This window comes from Aspergillus homomorphus (assembly GCF_003184865.1).
Source record: "Aspergillus homomorphus CBS 101889 unplaced genomic scaffold BO97scaffold_53, whole genome shotgun sequence".
Lineage (NCBI taxonomy): Eukaryota > Fungi > Ascomycota > Eurotiomycetes > Eurotiales > Aspergillaceae > Aspergillus > Aspergillus homomorphus.
This window is the reverse complement of record NW_020291939.1, coordinates 159,850-177,128: the sequence shown is the minus strand read 5'-3', so window position 1 is coordinate 177,128 and position 17,279 is coordinate 159,850. Positions and strand designations below refer to the sequence as shown.

Sequence of the window (17,279 nt, the reverse complement as noted above, 5' to 3'; positions counted from 1 at the left end):
CGGCGGAGCTGCTCCAGCGCGGCCGAAAACGCGCAGTCACATGAGTTTGCGCTGTTTGTTCTACCGTCGTCATCGGCCGGGGTGGTTAACGGTTGCGCTTCATTTATTTCACACTCGATTCTAGAATTGGTTTACCATTATTACCATTACTATAGAGCCACTTCAGCATGTTTGCGCTCAGGAACTCTGTACGACAGATCCCTCGGTGGACACAGATTCGGTCTGTGTCAACTTTGGAAGGCAATCCTCACATAGTAAGTGCATTCATCCTTTATGCCACCGGCGCAGGATCGCCAATTTTAGTAGATGCTATATCTGAGAGTAGTTTCATGTTAACGCTTTGTCGCAGTATGTCTTCCCCAAGAACGGCACCAATATACTGTCCTTACTTCCCTCAGAGCCTACAAACCCCGACCTGGCCATTGGAGTAACATCCAAACTACCTCCGACGCCTGACTCGTTCAAAGAGAACGCCAAGTTCCTGCAGGTTTTGCAAGATGTTATGACTGAGCACGGCTACAAAGACCCCGACGCTATCTCTCAAGCACAAGTGATGGTGTCTACCTCCGGGGCTAATCTGAGCACTGGTGGAGTGCTCTTGACTGGTGGGCGTGCAAGGAAGCGCCGCAGTGAAGGCGATTCCAGTGGCGGTGCCAGTGGCCAAGGCGGTGTTGGGTCTGCTGGAAGGGGTGGATGGATTCATCTCTCGGATAACCGCAGGCCACCTGAATATGGCCGTATTGCTTGGTATGAATTGATGTTTGACTTCCAGCGCGGGTAACGACTGACAAAGCGATAGGCCTGAGGATATCTTTGGGAGCTTGGAAGTTGATGGGGAAGGCAACTTCGTTGGTGGAAATGGCAACTACCAGCCTAGTGGTGAGTACTCCAAGATCATTCCTCTCTGGTACATGCTGACTTAACCAGGGACGTATCGCGTTGTGACTCGGGACGGAATGTAAGTCATACCAGGACCGCTGTCCATTTTCCCAATAATGAAGACTAACCAGCCTGCAATAGTCTGGGTTTGAGCCCTTTCTTGAGAGAAAAACTGGTGCAAAAGCTGCGCCAACACGAGACAGGATCATTTTCTGTTGGTAGTGACCATGTACAATAGATCATCATCGTCCGATTTGCCCCGTCTCCAGAGACGCCGCCCACGCAAACTGCTGGACAGTTGAAACAATTTGTACACTAGATACGAGATGAAGCAACGCCGCTCAGAGACCAGCTCTTCGCCGCTCAAAATTCAACCACGAGAATATAGCTTCCACCACATAGATAGATGGAGCATATCACTTTTGAAAAAAGTTCGTTATGGGCTGAGTTCCGGCAGCCGCCTTCCTCCCCTGGGGCTTCTTTGCTGGCTTGTTGTTGTGCGTCGCACTTCGCAATTGCTTTCCTCGAGTTGCCGGTTCCCCTGGGCTCACTTTCTGCTTGCTGTCTTTCTCTGGGGACGGTGCCGGACTGGGTTGCGTCTTCTGCTTCTTGGCAGCTTCGTCCTCAACCTCCTCGGGGCCCTCTGCCGGATGCTCCCGTTTGACTCCCGTAGCTGGTTGCGGTGCATTGTCCTCGGTCCACTCGGTGTCTACGGTGGCACGATCTTCATGCTCATCCTTGACTACCTTGTGTTCCGTGTCTTGTTTTGGATGATCGCTGTCTGGTGCACCCTTCCTAGCATTGTCGAAGAAATTCGCAATATTGCTCTTATTCTCCTTGCTGCTCACCGGCACAATGAAGTCAGGCGAGTTATTGCCCACCTTGCCCACCTCCTTCGGCACCGGATAACACTCCAACTCGCCCTTATAGGGCTTCAACATATCCTGCAAGTCCTTCGACCACGTAGTCCGACCGGGATCCAGCCAACGCTTCATCTCCTCGCTATTCGGATCCAGAATCACCGGCATCCGATCATGCAGGAACTTCAGATATGAATTCGAAGATGTCGTGATGACAGTAAACGTGTAGAGCTCTTCATCCGACCCTATCCTCCGCCATCAGCCAAACCATTCTTCTCATACCCATCATGAACCTTCACCACCTACAACCACGACATAGAACTCACCTTCATACCGCACGCAGTCCCACAATCCAGCAAAATACATCAGATCCCCATCCTTCCGCTTCACAAAGTGCGGGACCTTCTCCTTCCCGCCGGGCCCTTTCTTCAGCCACTCGTAGAACCCCTGACAGACCACAACGCAGCGTTTCTTCCGCTTCATCGACGTCCACATCCCGCGGTCCTCAATCAAGGAATCATCCCGACAATTAATCGTTCGCATCAGAGACCCGTAATCGGGCTTCCGCTTCGTCCAAAAGGGAATGAGGCCCCATCTCATACTCTGGATCTTGTAGCGAGAGGCGGTTCCCTTCTCGCTTGATGTGTCGACGTGGGCGTCCTTTGTAGAGTCATCCCCCGTCTCCTGTTCTGGTTCCGAGTCCTCGTGAGGCAAATGCTCATGCTCATCTGCGCCAACACCGCCGGGGGCAGAACCCTGTGATGATGCGTCCACGCGGTACACGGCGCCATTATTCCCCGGCGCGAAATTATAAGTCTCGCGCACTTCGTCGTCGTCTGGTGCTTCGTCGACTGGCATGCCTTGTTCTTGGAGCCGGCGTCGAACGAAGTTCATGCGCTGTTTTGTTGTTATGCTTGTTAATCTCGAGGTGCCCGTACAAGTATATGTTTAGGATGGGGGGATTCATCTTAATGATTTCACATACCACGCCTAGCGCATACCGTCCGCACATTATGGATAAGCCAACTTTGCTTTCAAGTTATTTTAAATTCGAGAATTCGAGAAAGGTCGCACACAAAGTTCCCTTGAGAGAGAGAAAGAGGAGGTTCGACGTCATGTATGCAGCGGAGGGCGGAGGAGGAGGAACGCTCGGACCATTCCGCTTTAGGCTGGGCGATCAAACGTCTCGGCCATCAACCTCGACGATTGAACTTCCGCTCCGCCACTTTCATCTACAAAAGACTGCCTCCTCGGTGCTGTCAATTGAGGAGAGTCAATCATCCCTCAACATCTCCAATTACACTCTACTTCAATCCGATAAGAGTACCAAGAAACCAACGATAAGAAAAACGAACGAAAAAAAAATGCTGAGCACGCTCCCCCGGCGCGCCACCAGCGCCCTCCCGCGACTCCGAACCCTCCCAGCACACCACGCCCAACCCTTCTCAACAACCCGCCTCTCCCTCCGACCGCGCCTGACAACCAATACAACGACACTCCTATCCCTACAATCAGCACCAACCCCCAAAACCCTTATCCACAGCCCCCTCACGACACCACAAGCACGACGCACGCTCACGACGGCCCAAAAATGGAAGCTGGGGTTCCGGAAAGCGCGCAAGGACATCTGGCGCAAGAACCCGATCCTGCTACCGCTGGCGATCCTGTCCGTGGTCACGGCGACGGGGCTGTTCGCGTACATCGCGTACGTGGAGGTGACGCAGGTGGCGCCGCAGTACACGAAGTTCCCGCCGCCGATGGCGGAGCGGCTGCGGACGGCAGTGTACTACACGGAGGTGGACCTGCAGCCGAGCAAGGCGCTGAAGGCGTACCAGGACGCGTACAAGATCGGAATCGAGATGGGCTTGCACCCGTTTTCGGACGAGATGGTGGGCGTGCGGCTGCAGATTGCGCATATGTTTGAGAAGGCTGGGCTGGTGTCTGCGGCTGTGAGCGTGTTGGAGCAGACGAGGCAGGTTGCGTTGCAGTGGGTGCAGAGGAGTCGGAAGGAGCGTCCCGTGCCGTCGAACCTGGTGACGAAGCAGGGGCAGGGGCTGGAGTCGGTGCCGGTGCCTGGGAAGGTGATCACGCCGCTGGACCACGGGGAGTTCGCTAAGGTGATTAAGGACGAGGAGGGGCGGCCCGTCATCGCGGCTGAGCTGGACAGTGCCAAACTGGCTGAATTGAGCCCGGAGCTGGCGGCTGAGGTCGAGGCGCGGAAGGAGTCCGAGGCCTGGGAGGACCGCCAGGTCAACAAGGTGCTCAAGAAGATCGTCGGCATCTCGATGAAGATCGCCGAGCTGTGCGACAGCGACTACATCCAGGACTCCGAGAAGGCCGAGCAGAACCAGAGCTACGCCGTCCAGCTGTGTCTGAAGGAGATGCAGCGCCGCGTCGACCTCGGCCTCCCCGTGGGCAACAAGGCCACCACCGCTCCCGCTCCCGCATCCGCTCGCACCACCGAAACCCCCGACAACACTACCGACAACACCGACGAAGACGACGGCTGGATGAACCTCGAGGAGATTGCCACCGCCCTGGCGGATCTGGCCACCCATTATTACAACCAGGGCAAGCCGGAGCTCAGCATGCCGCTGTTCATCCGCGCCCTCGACGTGGTGATGGCCGCCGAGAAAGCCAACCCGACATGCAAGGTGCCTCTGCTGATGGCCTCGATCGGTGCAAGCATGGGCGATCTCGCCCTCGCTTCCAAGGCGCCACCCGGTGTGGTGACGGAGCGGAAGACGGTGATTGCCGGTGCCCGCAAATGGCTCGAGCGCGCCACCGCAAGCGCAGCGAATGTCGACCCCAAGGGCCAGGACGCACAGTGCACCGAGGCCTGTGTGGCTGCGTTGCGCACTCTGGGCGAGCTGGCGCGGTTTGAGAACCAGTCCGGAGACGCGAAGAAGTTTTACCAGGACGCCTTGAGCGCTGCTCGGCGCTTGGAGGATCCCGCCATGACGGAGGATCTTAAGGCTGCGTTGAAGGCGATCAAGACGAAGTAGACTAGGGCAGCTTTGTCGAGCTAAACCTCTCTGCTTGGATTGTCCTTGGGAGTAGGTTTACTCTCGGCCGTTGATGTACATTATGAAAACCCCATAGTACTATGTATAGACCAAAAGAAGTAAACTAGGTGATATGAGAGGAAAGGTCTCCACTAGCATTAAACTATGAGATCATACGCCAGTAGATTACCTAGGGAATATAGTACGAGTAGAACAGTGACATACCTACGACATAGCCACCACAGGTTTACATGTGGCAGGCGTGAAAAGGGAGCAGGTATAATTTTTAACATCTTTTTTCTTTAATGGTATCAGAACAAAATCCGCATGCCATCCTTCACAAAGATCCAGACGACTCAGATTTTCGAAGGCAAACGAACCGAGTAAGATAGACATGCTCAGAGTCTGGAGAGAAGAACTCTGGGTGTGTGGCAGAAGGGGGAGAGAGAGAACAACCCGAGTGAACGGGTCCCATTTTTGTCTTGATGGGTTAATGGTAAGGCTGAAAACCCAGAGTGCTTTTCATTTGCTCATGGCTCATACATCCCAAACCAATGCCTGTTTCCCCTTTTCTCTTTTTCTTTTATTTGTGGGCTTGGAGAAGGAATATCAAAAAAGAAAAAGAAAAAGAAGAAGACGAAAACAAACATGAGTAGTTATTCTCTCTCTCTCTCACTCATTCACTCACTCACTCGCTCCTCCGCGCTCCTTTTCTCCGTTCCGCCCCAAAATCCTTTTAATTAGCTTAACTTAAGAAAAGGTGTGTTGTGGTGGTGGTGATGCAGTGCGGATGATCTATGCCCGCGACATAACACCCCAGGCACGGATCTTGTTGTCGGTGTAACCAGCGAACAGAGTCTGGCCATCAGCGCTCCAGGCCAAGCTGATGCACTCGGGCTCGCGGCTCTTCTTGCCCTTCTCGATGAACTCGGGCTTGAGCTCGTCAACCTTGCTCTTCTTCTCGAGGTCGAAGATGGTGATGCTGCTAGCGGTGGCAGCGCACAGCCAGTAGCGGTTGGGGGAGAAGACCAGGGCGTGGATCTCGTCACCGGCCTGGAGGGAGTAGAGGTGCTTGGACTCGTTGAGGTCCCAGAGCATAGTGGTACCGTCCTTGCCACCGGAGGCGCACAGGGATCCATCGGGGGAGATGGTGACGGTGTTGATGTATCCGGTGTGACCGATGTGGTCGGTCTGGAGACGGCAGGAAGCGAGCTCCCAAACCTATTGACGATGGAGCGAATTAGTCTTCGGATGTCATGCCAACCAGGGTCATTTGCTCAACCCTGAGATGCAGTGCTCAAAGAGCAACAAAACAGAAAACAGCCCAAGTTTGTCGATAGTCCATCAGGCATTGGGTGATTGTTTGTCTCATGGCCCGAAGGCTCTGAAGTAGCAAATACGTAGATATGCAAACATCTTCTGGACAGAATCGACAAACGAGAGCAGACGAATATCGAACAACCAAACGTACCTTGACGAGCTTGTCCCAACCGGCGGAGACGATGACGGGGTTCTGGGGGTTGGGGCTGAAGCGAACGCAGGAAACCCACTCGGAGTGGCCCTTGTCGGTGATGGTGAACTTGCAGTCACCGAGGGTGTTCCAGAGCTTGATGGAGCGGTCACGGGAAGCGGAGACAATCTGGCGGTTGTCGGCAGAGAAGGAGACGGAGAGGACGTCGTTGGTGTGGCCGACGAACTTGCGGGTGGTCTCACCGGTGGAGAGCTCCCACAGGCGGAGGGTCTTGTCCCAGGAGGAGGACAGAGCGTAGGCACCGTCGGAGGAGATCACCTATACGAAGTAAAGCCCGCAAAGGTCAGCCCATCATTTCTTTCCCATTCTTGTTTCCCCCTTCCGAGCTTTCGAACAGCCCTATCTGGGCACATTGCTGGGAGGCCTCGGGTGAACACGGGGTGGAGGTATTGGAGGAGCGGGTTTCGGTAAGCATACACAGTCAGAGACGATGTGAGAGTGGCCCTCAAGGCTGCGCTTGGGGTAACCGTAGGCCTGCTCATCGCGAGTAAGGTTCCAGATGATCAGGGTCTTGTCGCGACTGGCGGAGAGCAGCATGTTGGGGCTAGAAGTCGAGAGAACAGAAGATGTCAGAACTCATGTTGTCCATATCAAATTATCATTTTCAACCTAGTGCGATTTTTGCCATCATTCTTCTTCACGATTTCCTGTTGCAGACAATCAAACAACCTATATATACCACACTCCAAACATCCGGAATCCTTCATTTTGGGCGCAGCATATATAGAATGTTCCATCGCCCTGCACCATAATTTCGTGTCTTATCTTTTTTCTTCAATCGCTTCGCAAGAAATCGCACTTCGGTTGATTGGGTGGAATTCGGTGTATGTGTTTGGCCCTTACTTCTCCAAAGAGGTAGCCAGGGAGGTAACCCAGCCATTGTGACCCTCGAGGGTACCGCGGAGGACCAGTTGCTCAGCCATGTTGGAGTCTGGGTGACGATGAGGAGAGAGGGATGAACGCGGGCGGAGCAATTGTCCTTGACTCTGGGCTGGAAGTAAAAATCACAGCAACTGTTTCGAGGATGGAGGAGACAGCGTGCCCGCCTGAGCCCTAACTAGCGTGCCCGCCCGGCTGGTTGTTGTGCGGCTCGCCCAACCCTAAAGCCGGGACAAGCGAGTCACGTGGTGCACTGCTGACCTCAGCCTTGCATAACTGTATGCATCGCCTGACGATCGACTACATGCATCTACCCCAGCTTCTTCAATGCAGGAAGTAGATGTCTCCAACACCCAACTAGCAACAAACCATTGCACTGTAATTCACATATCAAGAAGATCAATCCCACCACATCCTATCCTATATAATACACACACGACACCAACAAAGCTCAAAAGCAACTCCCCCATCTCTTCCTCCCTCTAGTCCCTCTAATTAAAGATCTGCACATTAGGCATCCGGCCCAACCCAGCACCACCGCCAGTCTTCTTACTCTTCGCCGCCTGGAAGCCCGTGGCGCTATTATCCCGCACATGCGCGCGAAGCAACTCCAGCACATCGGAGTTCTTCCACCGCGACGGCACGGGCCGGTATGCAGCCTTGTAGGCGCCAACGGTCTGCGCCCACTCGCCGCTCTTGGCCCCAGTCTGCTTCCAGGTTTCGGTGACGGTATCCTGGGCACCCTGGGCCGTTGACGAAGGGGACTCCTCGCCGCCGTCAGCGGGGGGATCCTGCGTAGCCCAGTAGTAGATATCCCAATCGTTCTCGTCCAGGAAGCGGTCGTACTCCTGCAGCTGCTCCTGATTCATCTTGCCCAGGTAGACATCGGCGAAGGTCGACAGGAGCAGGTCGGACTCGAGGATGCCGCGCTTTCTGCTCTGATCTGTTCGACCACACCCCAAAGCGCATTAGCGGAGTTTTTCTGTCTGTCTGTCTGTCTCTCTCTCTGTGTCGGCATACGACGGCAGCAACACACAAACAGAACGATAGACAGGAGCAACACCAAGCGATCAGCCACAATAGAAGAAAGAGGGAGAGTACATACACAAAAGCCTAGCCCGCATAGTCGCCACATCCTCGCCCTGCCGCCGAAGCGGCTCAACGCGGAAGGTAATCCCCTCCATCTCTCCCACCCCCAGCTCCGGCTTCTGCGCTCCGGTCTCCTCACGCCCACCGGTGAAGTGCTCGACCTTGCCGGGATACGGGTCCGCCGGCTTGTAGTTGGGGTCGACGGCGCCCACGAGGTCCGGCGGCGAGGACTTGGCGCCGACCTTGGGGAAATCCTTGGTCATCGTGGAGGTCGTGTTGGGGACATTGGGGTTGGGCGGCTTGTTGGTGTTGTTCTCGCGGTGCTGGGGCGCCGTCGACGGCGCGCGATCCTTCTTCACGCTGCCCTCGTTACCGTCGTTATTGAGGCGGACAGCCGAGTTGCCGAAAGCGCGCCGGGCAAAAGTCGTCGTCGGAGCGGTGGTGGTGAAGGAGAGGGTAGATGCGGATGGCCGCACGAAGCGGGTGATCAATCTGGGAGCGGACATTGTTCGTGGTATTGTTGTCTGAAACTGCTGTCCCAAAAATTGTAAAGGAGATCGAAGTCCTAAAGATAACGAGTTTTGATCGGACTTCCCCAGAAAGTCCCGTCGGCAATTAGAACATTTGATCCACGGCGAACAAAGACCGGGTTGACATCATCCGGAGACGCTTTGTTTGTTGCGTTTGCACGGTGCAATGCACCAACCGCAACATGCCGATTTCGAAACAGTAGCAGCTTTTGCCTCTGATGCTATCATGACTTCAATCGAGGAAACTCTTTTGATTGGCACTTTCGTCACGTTGAGATGGAGAGATAGCTTATGATTAGCTCATGTCTGTAGCTCTGAGCACAAAGGGTCATATACTCGTAGTTCCATCAAGTGTCGATAAACACAGACGGAATCATTTAATCTGCCCGGTCCAGTCCCTTGACTTCCTTAGGTTCTAGCCAAGTACCTACCTATGGCCCGGTTCCCATATACATCACATACACAAGGACATCACCATGCCTATTGCGTGCAGACATACTGCAGCGAAGAATAGAACACGCACTCAAAAAACCGTATATAAATGCAATTGGGAGAAAAGTCCATATATTTGGTCATGACAAGCTAGAGAAGCATCAACCTGTAACCTCCTCCATGGCCCCACAAAATTACACTCCAAGCTACAAGAAGAAGAAAAAGAATCTAAATAAGGTGCTTGGATCTGGACAGCACAAAGACAAAAGGATTAGCACAATCCGCCCCGTCGTCGGTCGAACGACCGCAAAACAAAACAGAAATACAACATACCTGAAATACGCCCTCAGATAGACCACCTGCCAAGCGCCCAGTCCGACCAACATGCCCATGGTACCGAAAGCAAACCACTTGACACGCTCGTTCGTGCTCTCATTGGTATCGCGCAGCTTCTGCTCGCGGGCGCGCAGGTACTCCATCTCGCTGACGATCTCGGCGACCATCTCCTCGATGCGGCGGAGGTCGGTCTCGACGGGCTTGAGCTTCTCCTGAACCTGGATGCTGGACCAGTCGCGGGCGTCGGCGCCGATTTCGACATCGAGCTCGACTGACTTGTAAGGGTTGGGGATAGCGTCTGTGTTTATACCCGCATGGATGATTAGTTATTTTGCTGGGGACCACGACAACGTCCTTCTCTCCAAGAGCTTCAGGGCGCGAGTACGGGGGGAATAGCAAACGTACGGCGGGTGGTGAGCTGGTTGTCGAAACAAACATCAAAGGCAGTGTCGGCGGGGGCAGTGAAAGCCTGGCGGACCTCCCCGGCGATATCCTTCGGGCGGCCGTGCTCATTGCCCAGTGCATCCTTGATCTGTACCAGCATACACAGTTAGCATTGATTGTTGCACTGGGAAGCCACCCTCGCTCATTCTAGGATCACAGAATCTCGGGACGAGCTCGATGGTTCTTCCTCGAATATCGACGGCACGGGGAGCAGCCTTGGGGGCGAATCTTATTTTGTACATACGTGCATGTTTACCATCTGTCCATCACCCTTGTTGCCGCTCACAATGGCAGTGACAACCACCAGCTGGTCCTTGAAGACGAAGTTGCGGATACACCGTTCATTCTTTCCACTGACGGCAGACAGGTCGAACTTGAGGGCGGTGGAGAGTTGGGCGAAAAGAAGAAAAAGAAGACCGAGGAGGGACCTCATGGTGAAATGATTTGCCGCCATTGTCAATGGCAATCGTCGCAGCGGCCGACAGTGAGATCTGGGAATTTGACAACGAAGCTCGGGAGCGGCCAGTATTATTGATGCCACGCCGCGCTCTAGGGGATCCCGTCCACCCGGCCTAACATTCTTCCGGTTATCGGCCCTGCTCCCCCGTTTCAGGATGGATGCCTTGGCACCTGGCATGTTTTACACTCAGCAGATTCGCTGATTCTAGAGAAGATTTCACACAACCATTGTAAATCTTGTCATAGGCATTCTTGTGTTGTTAAGTTGCTGCTCGTTATCTTATTATGTACAGTATCGGCACGGAAGACCGTTTCATTCACCAAAAGTAGGAGTCAAAAGATACCACCAGAAGTAGATCCCAGAATGCCAGATTGATTAGCAAGTCGAGCATCAGGATCCTGATGATCTCATACAGTAAAAATAACAAGCTGAGAGTTTGGGAATCAACCGATAGTAGAAAAAGGGAATCGCTGCAAACGATGGAGGATATTCTTCGAACAGTACATGGCTGAAGAGGGTATGTAAATTCGAAAAGTGGAAAAGAAAAAAATAAAAGCCCAGCGTAAAGACTGAAAAGGGGTGGGAAATATAGATATGAACAGGAAATGGTAAAGATCGAAGGGAGAGGTATCATCATCAAAAGCCACAACGCTCAGAAAGACAGGTCATTTGCCAGCCATAGCATGTTGTGTTCAAAGCCCGCAGAGACAACAGTCATGCAGAAGACAACAGCTGTGATTAAGGGAAAGAAAAGCCACGGTGGCGTGTATCAAACCTCAATTTTCTTTCGGCGTCCGAAAAGGCGCGAGAAGCCTGATTCCTTCGACTTGCTCGAAGGCAGGTTCTGCGCGAGCCTGATCACTGGAGGCTCAGGAGGGCCGGTGTTCTTGAGAAAGTCTGCTAATGCGCTAGTCTCAGTTTGCCTCTGAGAGACAGAGGGTAGACCGTAAGCACCGCTCATGGATCCCCCATTCCGCTCCACGCCAGCTTTGGTCGTGTAATTATTGGTCGCCCCAGTCATATAACCGTCAGACGCTTGGCGGAGGGGGCCCTTTGAAGGTTTGGGGAGAAAATTCTTGTCGGCAGCTGCGTTACGAGATAACAGCGTTTTCACAGACGAAGCACCCGTGAAGCCTGCAGACGAGCCGCGCCGGTTACCCATGTTTGTAGCCAAGGGTTGCGGTGGGGTTTCAGCCGCCGGGGGTGGTACATTTCGCAGGAAATCGATCAGACTTTCCTCGTCTCGTTTTGGTTTCGGGGCTTCGAGAAGCTCGTCGAGGTCATCGTCCGAATCAATTGCGTAAGGATCTCGTACCCGACGCTGTGTTCGTTTTGGCCGAGCATCCTCCGAGTTTTCCTTATTATATGTGGTTGGAGTGCTTGACCGATTTCCTGTCTCCAGGAGACCGGTGCGAGAGCCAATAGAAGTAAGCGTATTCGTCGTTAGCGATCCTTGCATGCTTGGACGCCCCGACTCAAGCGCTTGCAACTCGTCCGAATCCATGGTATCTCGGAACGGCGCCACCGCTCGAGGGATACGGTGAGCACCGGCAGTAGGCGGTCCTTCTCGGATGAAATCGATCAAATCGGAGGTCTGGTCTCCCTTGGGAGTCACAGCGGGTCGTGCTTGCAACCGTGGACCACTACTACGAGCTGAGGCACTTGCAGGCCTGGAGAACTTCCGTGAGACATCTGTCGCATCTGAAACGCGGCGCACACTTGATGGCTTGATGGGGCTGCTCTCGTCGAATCCACTGATTGTGGGGGTACCCGATCCAGTTGAATTCATTGAAGTCGGCGTTACAACGGTTTGCTCGGCGGAGGTCTGTGGAGGGAGCACAGGAGGCACCACAATCGGTGTGTATTTTGGCTGATCCGATGACTTGCACTTGGACATCGGAGCAAGGTCCATGATACTCTTAGAGGATGCGTGAGAGGTTCTGGGTCTCGCGATATCTGACTCAGACGGAGTGGTCTGCTGGGCACGCCATCTGGGGGAATCGGGCAACTGATTTGACAGTTAGTGGCATTCCTTCACAATCTTAGTTTCGATGGAATTAGACGTACCTCTATTTCTCTCATGTTTCTTGGGGTCAATGTAAAGTGCAGAGTTTCTTCGCTACGGATGAGCTCATCTAGGCCGGTGGTGTCATCAAAAGCTGACTCCCGAGTCGATACCCTGCTTATCTCAGACGAATTACGGAGACGCAAGGAGTTGGAATCTCCCGTGCGAACAATCAAGCCTTTCAACTTGCTCGAAGCAGATGATCCGGACGTCACAGGACGCTTCTCACGGTTGCTGCTGAAGCTATCCGAACGGCGCGGTTTGGAATAGCTTGAGGATGTCACTGAGGTGGATGGTCGCCCTGAGAGTCTCTGGACCGCTGCACGCTCAATGCCGGATTTGACAGATGAGATTCCAGGGCTGGAGCGCCCGTAGCGGTGGTGGGCCCCGTTTGAAAGAGGGTTGCTTTTAGGCAATTTCCGCGAAACGTCAGAGTAGGCGCTGTCACCCGACGTAGAAACGGGCCTGGATGCCTTGTACGAATTACCATCGTCGGTAGAAGATCGAGTGGTAGGAGGGGCTAGAGACTCCTCGGAAGATAACTCGTCGAGATCGGCGGCGGGCGCTACCGAAGCGGAGTCAGCCCCTTGCGTCTGGGGGACCTCCTCGTTGACCGTTGACCCCCGTTGTTGTGGTTCATCCACAACAGGAGTAGGAGGAGGTGACCGCTCTTCATAAATGGATGGTTCTCGGATTGTTTTTGGTCGTGGTCGCTGTGCAGAAGCCAATTTGGGCCTCGCGCGCGTCCCTTGGCCATCGAGGATCTGTGTCTCATTTGGTGAAGTTGGGGACACCGGAGTGATCACCTCGTGAACCACAGCAGTGGTGAGAACTTTGGTCGTCTCCTGCACTGCTTCTATCTCTTGGCTCACGAGCTCACACTTTTCTCGCTGATGGGCATTCTGCTCATCATCTTCGTCATGTTCGTACATTGTCTCGAGTCGTCTCCGCTCCTCGGATGCCGTCGGTGACGGTCGCTCAGGATACTGCTCAGGTTCCGGCGTCTCCTCTCCAGGACCAGCATCGGGCAACGACCTCGACCGAGCATGACGCGTGATCTTCACAGTCTGTAGCTTAGGGGTAATGGGAGAATTACCATTTGACGACGGCGACCTCGGAGAGGGCAGTGTAAGCACCATAAGGCTATGGGGTCGAACTTTATGGGCCACTACAGCCTGCATTGTTTGAATCTCGCCAGTGTCGAGCTCTGGCAGATAACCGGGGACCTCAATCTCCTGCACATCATGATCATTCAGCGGCAATGGGACCAAGACTGGGTCGATATCTTTCGGTGTCTCGGGAAGTGGCGAGGGTGCCGAACGAACAGAGAATACATCCGCGCTAAAAACGCTGCTTTTCCTACTGCCTGTGGTGGTGAATACGCTATGGCGGCGACGCATTGATTCTCTCGAGACTGCCCGGGACAGAGTGGACCCTCGCACACGTTTGCGCCATGTTCGCCAAAGTCGGCCCAAAGTCGGGTTCAACGCCAACTTCTCCATGTCATGGTCCTCCACGACCAATCGATCCATACTCGCTCGATTGGCACCGGTTTCCATCGACTCATCAGAATCGAGCTCGAGTTTTGTCGACAGTCGCGATCGAGCCGTCTCGCCCGCAATGATTAATGCTTGCTCGCCTAAGTGCTCGATGATCGAAGTCAAGAAAATAGCTGCAGCAGGGGTGATATTTCCGACATGGCTGGCCAGTCTTCGCGGAACACCGTCTTCGTCGGCTAGACCTTCCCGTGCGATATGTTCTTCCTCCTCGTCTTCTTCCATATCGCCGAGTCGCGTGTACACCATGCATCGCAGGCGGGTAAGTTTCCATGAACGAATGAGCTCAAATTCACCGCCAGGCGTCTGACCGCCACGGAACTCAAGCTGCTCGTCGTCCGGGCCACCCATGAACTCACTCAACTCATCATCCGCTGCCTCGACCACTTCCTTGGCGAGACGGGGCTTCAGGACCTCCGACACCGCTGGGCGAATGCAGGCCAATTGCGTAGATTTCGCTGCAGCCAGAATGTTGAATAGAAGGTAGTCGAGGAATCCGTTGAGGGTTGACAGAGCCTCGCGGGTCACGAGTGCACTTGCATTAGAGCCAGGTCCATCCTCATCGGCGACAAAGTCGGCAGCGTTGAACTCCTGATCCGAGGTGATGATTTGGGCTGCTGCGGACGAGGCGATGAAAGTGGGCGCTGGTGTAACTACTGTCGGGACGAGCAGGTGGGCTCGGGGGAGTTGGGAGTCACTGGAAATGCTGGTGCTGCGCGAGCGCGAGACCGTCCTCCCCATCTCCGGAGAATCGGGTCCTTTGCTGTGCTGCATGGTCGTGATGCGGGGATCACATACAGTCGCAGAAGAGTGATAATCGGTCTAGATGTATTGTAGTCGAGAACAAAGAACGCGGGGCGGGGTGAGATAAAATCGGGAATGTGCAGCGTGACTTCAGAGCAGATGAAAGTCACTCGAGTATCCTGAAACGATGCAGAGACCATTGGTCAGCCTTTGGAAAATAAGAAATGAGTTGCACAGCCCATTTTGGGGGCCTTGCGACTTGATTTGTTCTTTTTCCAGCCTGCCTTAACGGTGGATGTCGTAAGATTGCGTCAAGCCACCAAGCGTACGGGAAAAGCAATTATCGAGGACTGAAGAACAAAGGAAGGTTGGGTCGAAGAAACAAAAAAAGCAAAGAAAAGAAAAGAAAAGACAAAGCTGGACGTACCAGCGGGGGAGGCGCATGCAGTCGCAGGATGGTAACGAGGCTAGGACATACCGATGTAACGAACCGTCTAGTAGGATGTAGAGTTCATGTCGCAAAATTTGAGGATAGATAGAGGGCGGGAAATCCGAACAGTCAATGAAGATCTAGGTCGAGCTAGATTGGAAAAGGGGGATCAGGTAGGATTAAGGAGAAGGTGGTTGAGCGGATGGGATGATTGGAGAGAAGCGATTGAAGAAGTAAAAGGGTAAAGATGATGAAGGGAGAAGTAAAAGAGGGAGAGGAAACCAGAAGGTAGAGGAAGAAAGTGTATAAGGAAAGAAAAGGTAGTAGACTGAGGAGGAAGAGAGAGTGTGTGTGAGAGAGGTTAATTGAGTGCAAGGACCTTATGGGAGATGGTGAAAGTTCAGGAGTAACAGTTCAGTCAGTCCATCAGTAGTGTATGTACATAGCAGTAGGTAGAAGACTGACTGATTGACTGACTGGTTGGATTCTACACCGTCTCAGTAAATTAAGATCCGAGGGATTCTTACAATTTACAGACAGACACAGGCAAAAGGCAACCCGAAAAAGCGACTAGCAAAACCAGGAGAGGTGGAGCTCATCCGCTTCAATTCCACCGGGAGGGTCAGCTTTTGTCAAGAAAAGCAAATGAACATCGTGGTGAATGTGGGGACTGGGGACGCTTTGGCTGCTGCACACCAAATTCAGTAGTACCACCATCAGCAACAGCAAAACCACGGACGGGAAAAGGGAGAGAGGGAGAAAGAGAGAGTGCCGTGTATGTATGTTCACCAATTTCACACCGTTCAAGTGTATCCGCTCTATGAACCGCATGGGTCACTGAAAAAAGCAGTTTATGCAGTACTAGTTGCATGTTGGCTAGTTAGAGTTTCAAAGTAGTGCATCTCTTTGCTTTTCCCCCCACGAGTCGGAATGCATCAAGCACGAGGGCTCTGGTGCGATCAACATTGGCTTCGGTGTCGCCACCGACTTGAGACCTTGTCGGGTCAGGAACACCTTGGCCTCAGATGTCGGTTTCGGGGAGTCAATCCATGGACCAAGCTGAGGGCTGCAACTAGTTCGCCCGATAAGCGGCCAGCAACCGTGGACAGTATTCCACGGTTCCAAATTCGAATTTTGATAAACAGCCACCGCCTGGGTTTACCGAGCATCATCCGGGATCACGGTTGGGATGTCCATTGCTCATGACTCTGTGAGCAGTGAGCAGTGAGCACGAGAAAGAGAAACCCTATTCCCTCCATTCGGTGGTTTCCATGAGCCAACGTCCAGGAGTGGTCGATTGCGACTAGAAGCAAATAAGAAAAGGCACCGAAGCCCCAAGAAAACCGACGATCTCCAGACCCGAACTAGTGAATTGGCCCCACCAGGCAGGCAGGGAAAAGATGGGAAAAAGGGAACCCTCAGGAGACTTAAGGAGACTAAGGATTCTAAGGATTCTCTAACTAAGGATATCGTCCCGACTGCAGGGGCACGAGGAGAGGCGGAAGGGTTTAGGGGGCGCCACTGTAAGCCTCTCTTTCTCTCTCTCTTTCTCTCTCGCCTCTCGTAGCGAGCCGTGTCTCATTTCTTTTTCCGTACGCCTTTTTATCTTTGATTTGATGATTAATTCTTCGGCCACCACCACCACCACCATCACCACCAAAGAATTGCATGGTTGATGCTTGTTTGGTAACCACAGGCTTAGTACCTCCATTCTTATAGCAGAAGTAACGGTACCGGATATAACCGAGAAAATCAAATAATTAATTCAAACACACCATCCGTCCGTGATCCCGCTTCAAGTTTCGGCTCTCACCTTCCCGAACTCGGTCTCAAGCCCAGCTGGCAATTCAACCTAAACTCTGATTGCAACTATTACGGTTGTATCCCCCAATCATGGCCCTGGTCTGTGGCGGGCATGACCAATCAAGCCACCACCATCACTGTAGCTGTCTCAATATCTAAGAGACATAGGATAATTATACCGACATGTTCTGCATAGAGAACCGGGTGGCATATTCGACTCGAGAACAACTCCTTTT

General features: G+C 53.3%; 5 protein-coding genes across 5 annotated transcripts; 2 read left to right on the top strand and 3 right to left on the bottom strand.

The window, feature by feature from the left end:
* Window positions 1-167: 167 nt before the first annotated feature.
* Window positions 168-1,117, top strand: BO97DRAFT_461953 (uncharacterized protein; the record flags this gene model as incomplete). The annotated part of the gene is made up of 5 exons (XM_025699389.1): window positions 168-254; window positions 350-747; window positions 800-879; window positions 928-958; window positions 1,021-1,117. 5 exons carry the CDS (start codon window positions 168-170, stop codon window positions 1,115-1,117), a joined length of 693 nt encoding a protein of 230 aa, XP_025547290.1.
* A 74-nt stretch (window positions 1,118-1,191) lies between these two features.
* BO97DRAFT_227781 (DUF159 domain protein) lies at window positions 1,192-2,830 on the bottom strand. The gene is made up of 3 exons (XM_025690694.1): window positions 2,725-2,830; window positions 2,066-2,636; window positions 1,192-1,984 (listed from the first exon to the last, which is right to left on the bottom strand). The coding sequence occupies exons 1-3, from the start codon at window positions 2,749-2,751 to the stop codon at window positions 1,296-1,298; spliced, it is 1,287 nt and encodes a 428-aa protein (XP_025547289.1). The 5' UTR covers window positions 2,752-2,830; the 3' UTR covers window positions 1,192-1,295.
* Window positions 2,831-3,103: 273 nt separating this feature from the next.
* BO97DRAFT_398895 (TPR domain protein) lies at window positions 3,104-4,807 on the top strand (the record flags this gene model as incomplete). Its single annotated transcript, XM_025694210.1, has 2 exons — window positions 3,104-3,757; window positions 3,866-4,807. 2 exons carry the CDS (start codon window positions 3,104-3,106, stop codon window positions 4,742-4,744), a joined length of 1,533 nt encoding a protein of 510 aa, XP_025547288.1. The 3' UTR covers window positions 4,745-4,807.
* Window positions 4,808-5,539: 732 nt separating this feature from the next.
* Window positions 5,540-10,418, bottom strand: BO97DRAFT_437905 (40S ribosomal RACK1 domain-containing protein; the record flags this gene model as incomplete). Its single annotated transcript, XM_025697880.1, has 10 exons — window positions 5,540-5,965; window positions 6,216-6,533; window positions 6,693-6,819; window positions 7,119-7,261; window positions 7,334-7,375; window positions 7,664-8,097; window positions 8,260-8,603; window positions 9,539-9,839; window positions 9,947-10,073; window positions 10,230-10,418. 10 exons carry the CDS (start codon window positions 10,416-10,418, stop codon window positions 5,540-5,542), a joined length of 2,451 nt encoding a protein of 816 aa, XP_025547287.1.
* Window positions 10,419-11,017: 599 nt separating this feature from the next.
* Window positions 11,018-14,957, bottom strand: BO97DRAFT_227648 (uncharacterized protein). Its single transcript, XM_025690693.1, has 2 exons — window positions 12,513-14,957; window positions 11,018-12,453 (listed from the first exon to the last, which is right to left on the bottom strand). Exons 1-2 carry the CDS (start codon window positions 14,838-14,840, stop codon window positions 11,215-11,217), a joined length of 3,567 nt encoding a protein of 1,188 aa, XP_025547286.1. The 5' UTR covers window positions 14,841-14,957; the 3' UTR covers window positions 11,018-11,214.
* Between the last annotated feature and the right edge of the window lie 2,322 nt (window positions 14,958-17,279).

Bases quoted from the DNA above. Each gene is read 5' to 3' on its own strand.
- BO97DRAFT_227781 (XM_025690694.1), bottom strand. From the start codon at position 2,751: ATGTGCGGACGGTATGCGCTAGGCGTG. The intron at 2,637-2,724 runs GTATGTGAAATC...ACAACAAAACAG, and splicing joins GACGGTATGCGCTAGGCGTG to CGCATGAACTTCGTTCGACG. The intron at 1,985-2,065 runs GTGAGTTCTATG...GGCGGAGGATAG, and splicing joins GGACTGCGTGCGGTATGAAG to GGTCGGATGAAGAGCTCTAC.
- BO97DRAFT_227648 (XM_025690693.1), bottom strand. From the start codon at position 14,840: ATGCAGCACAGCAAAGGACCCGATTCTCCGGAGATGGGGAGGACGGTC. The intron at 12,454-12,512 runs GTACGTCTAATT...CTGTCAAATCAG, and splicing joins GAAACATGAGAGAAATAGAG to TTGCCCGATTCCCCCAGATG.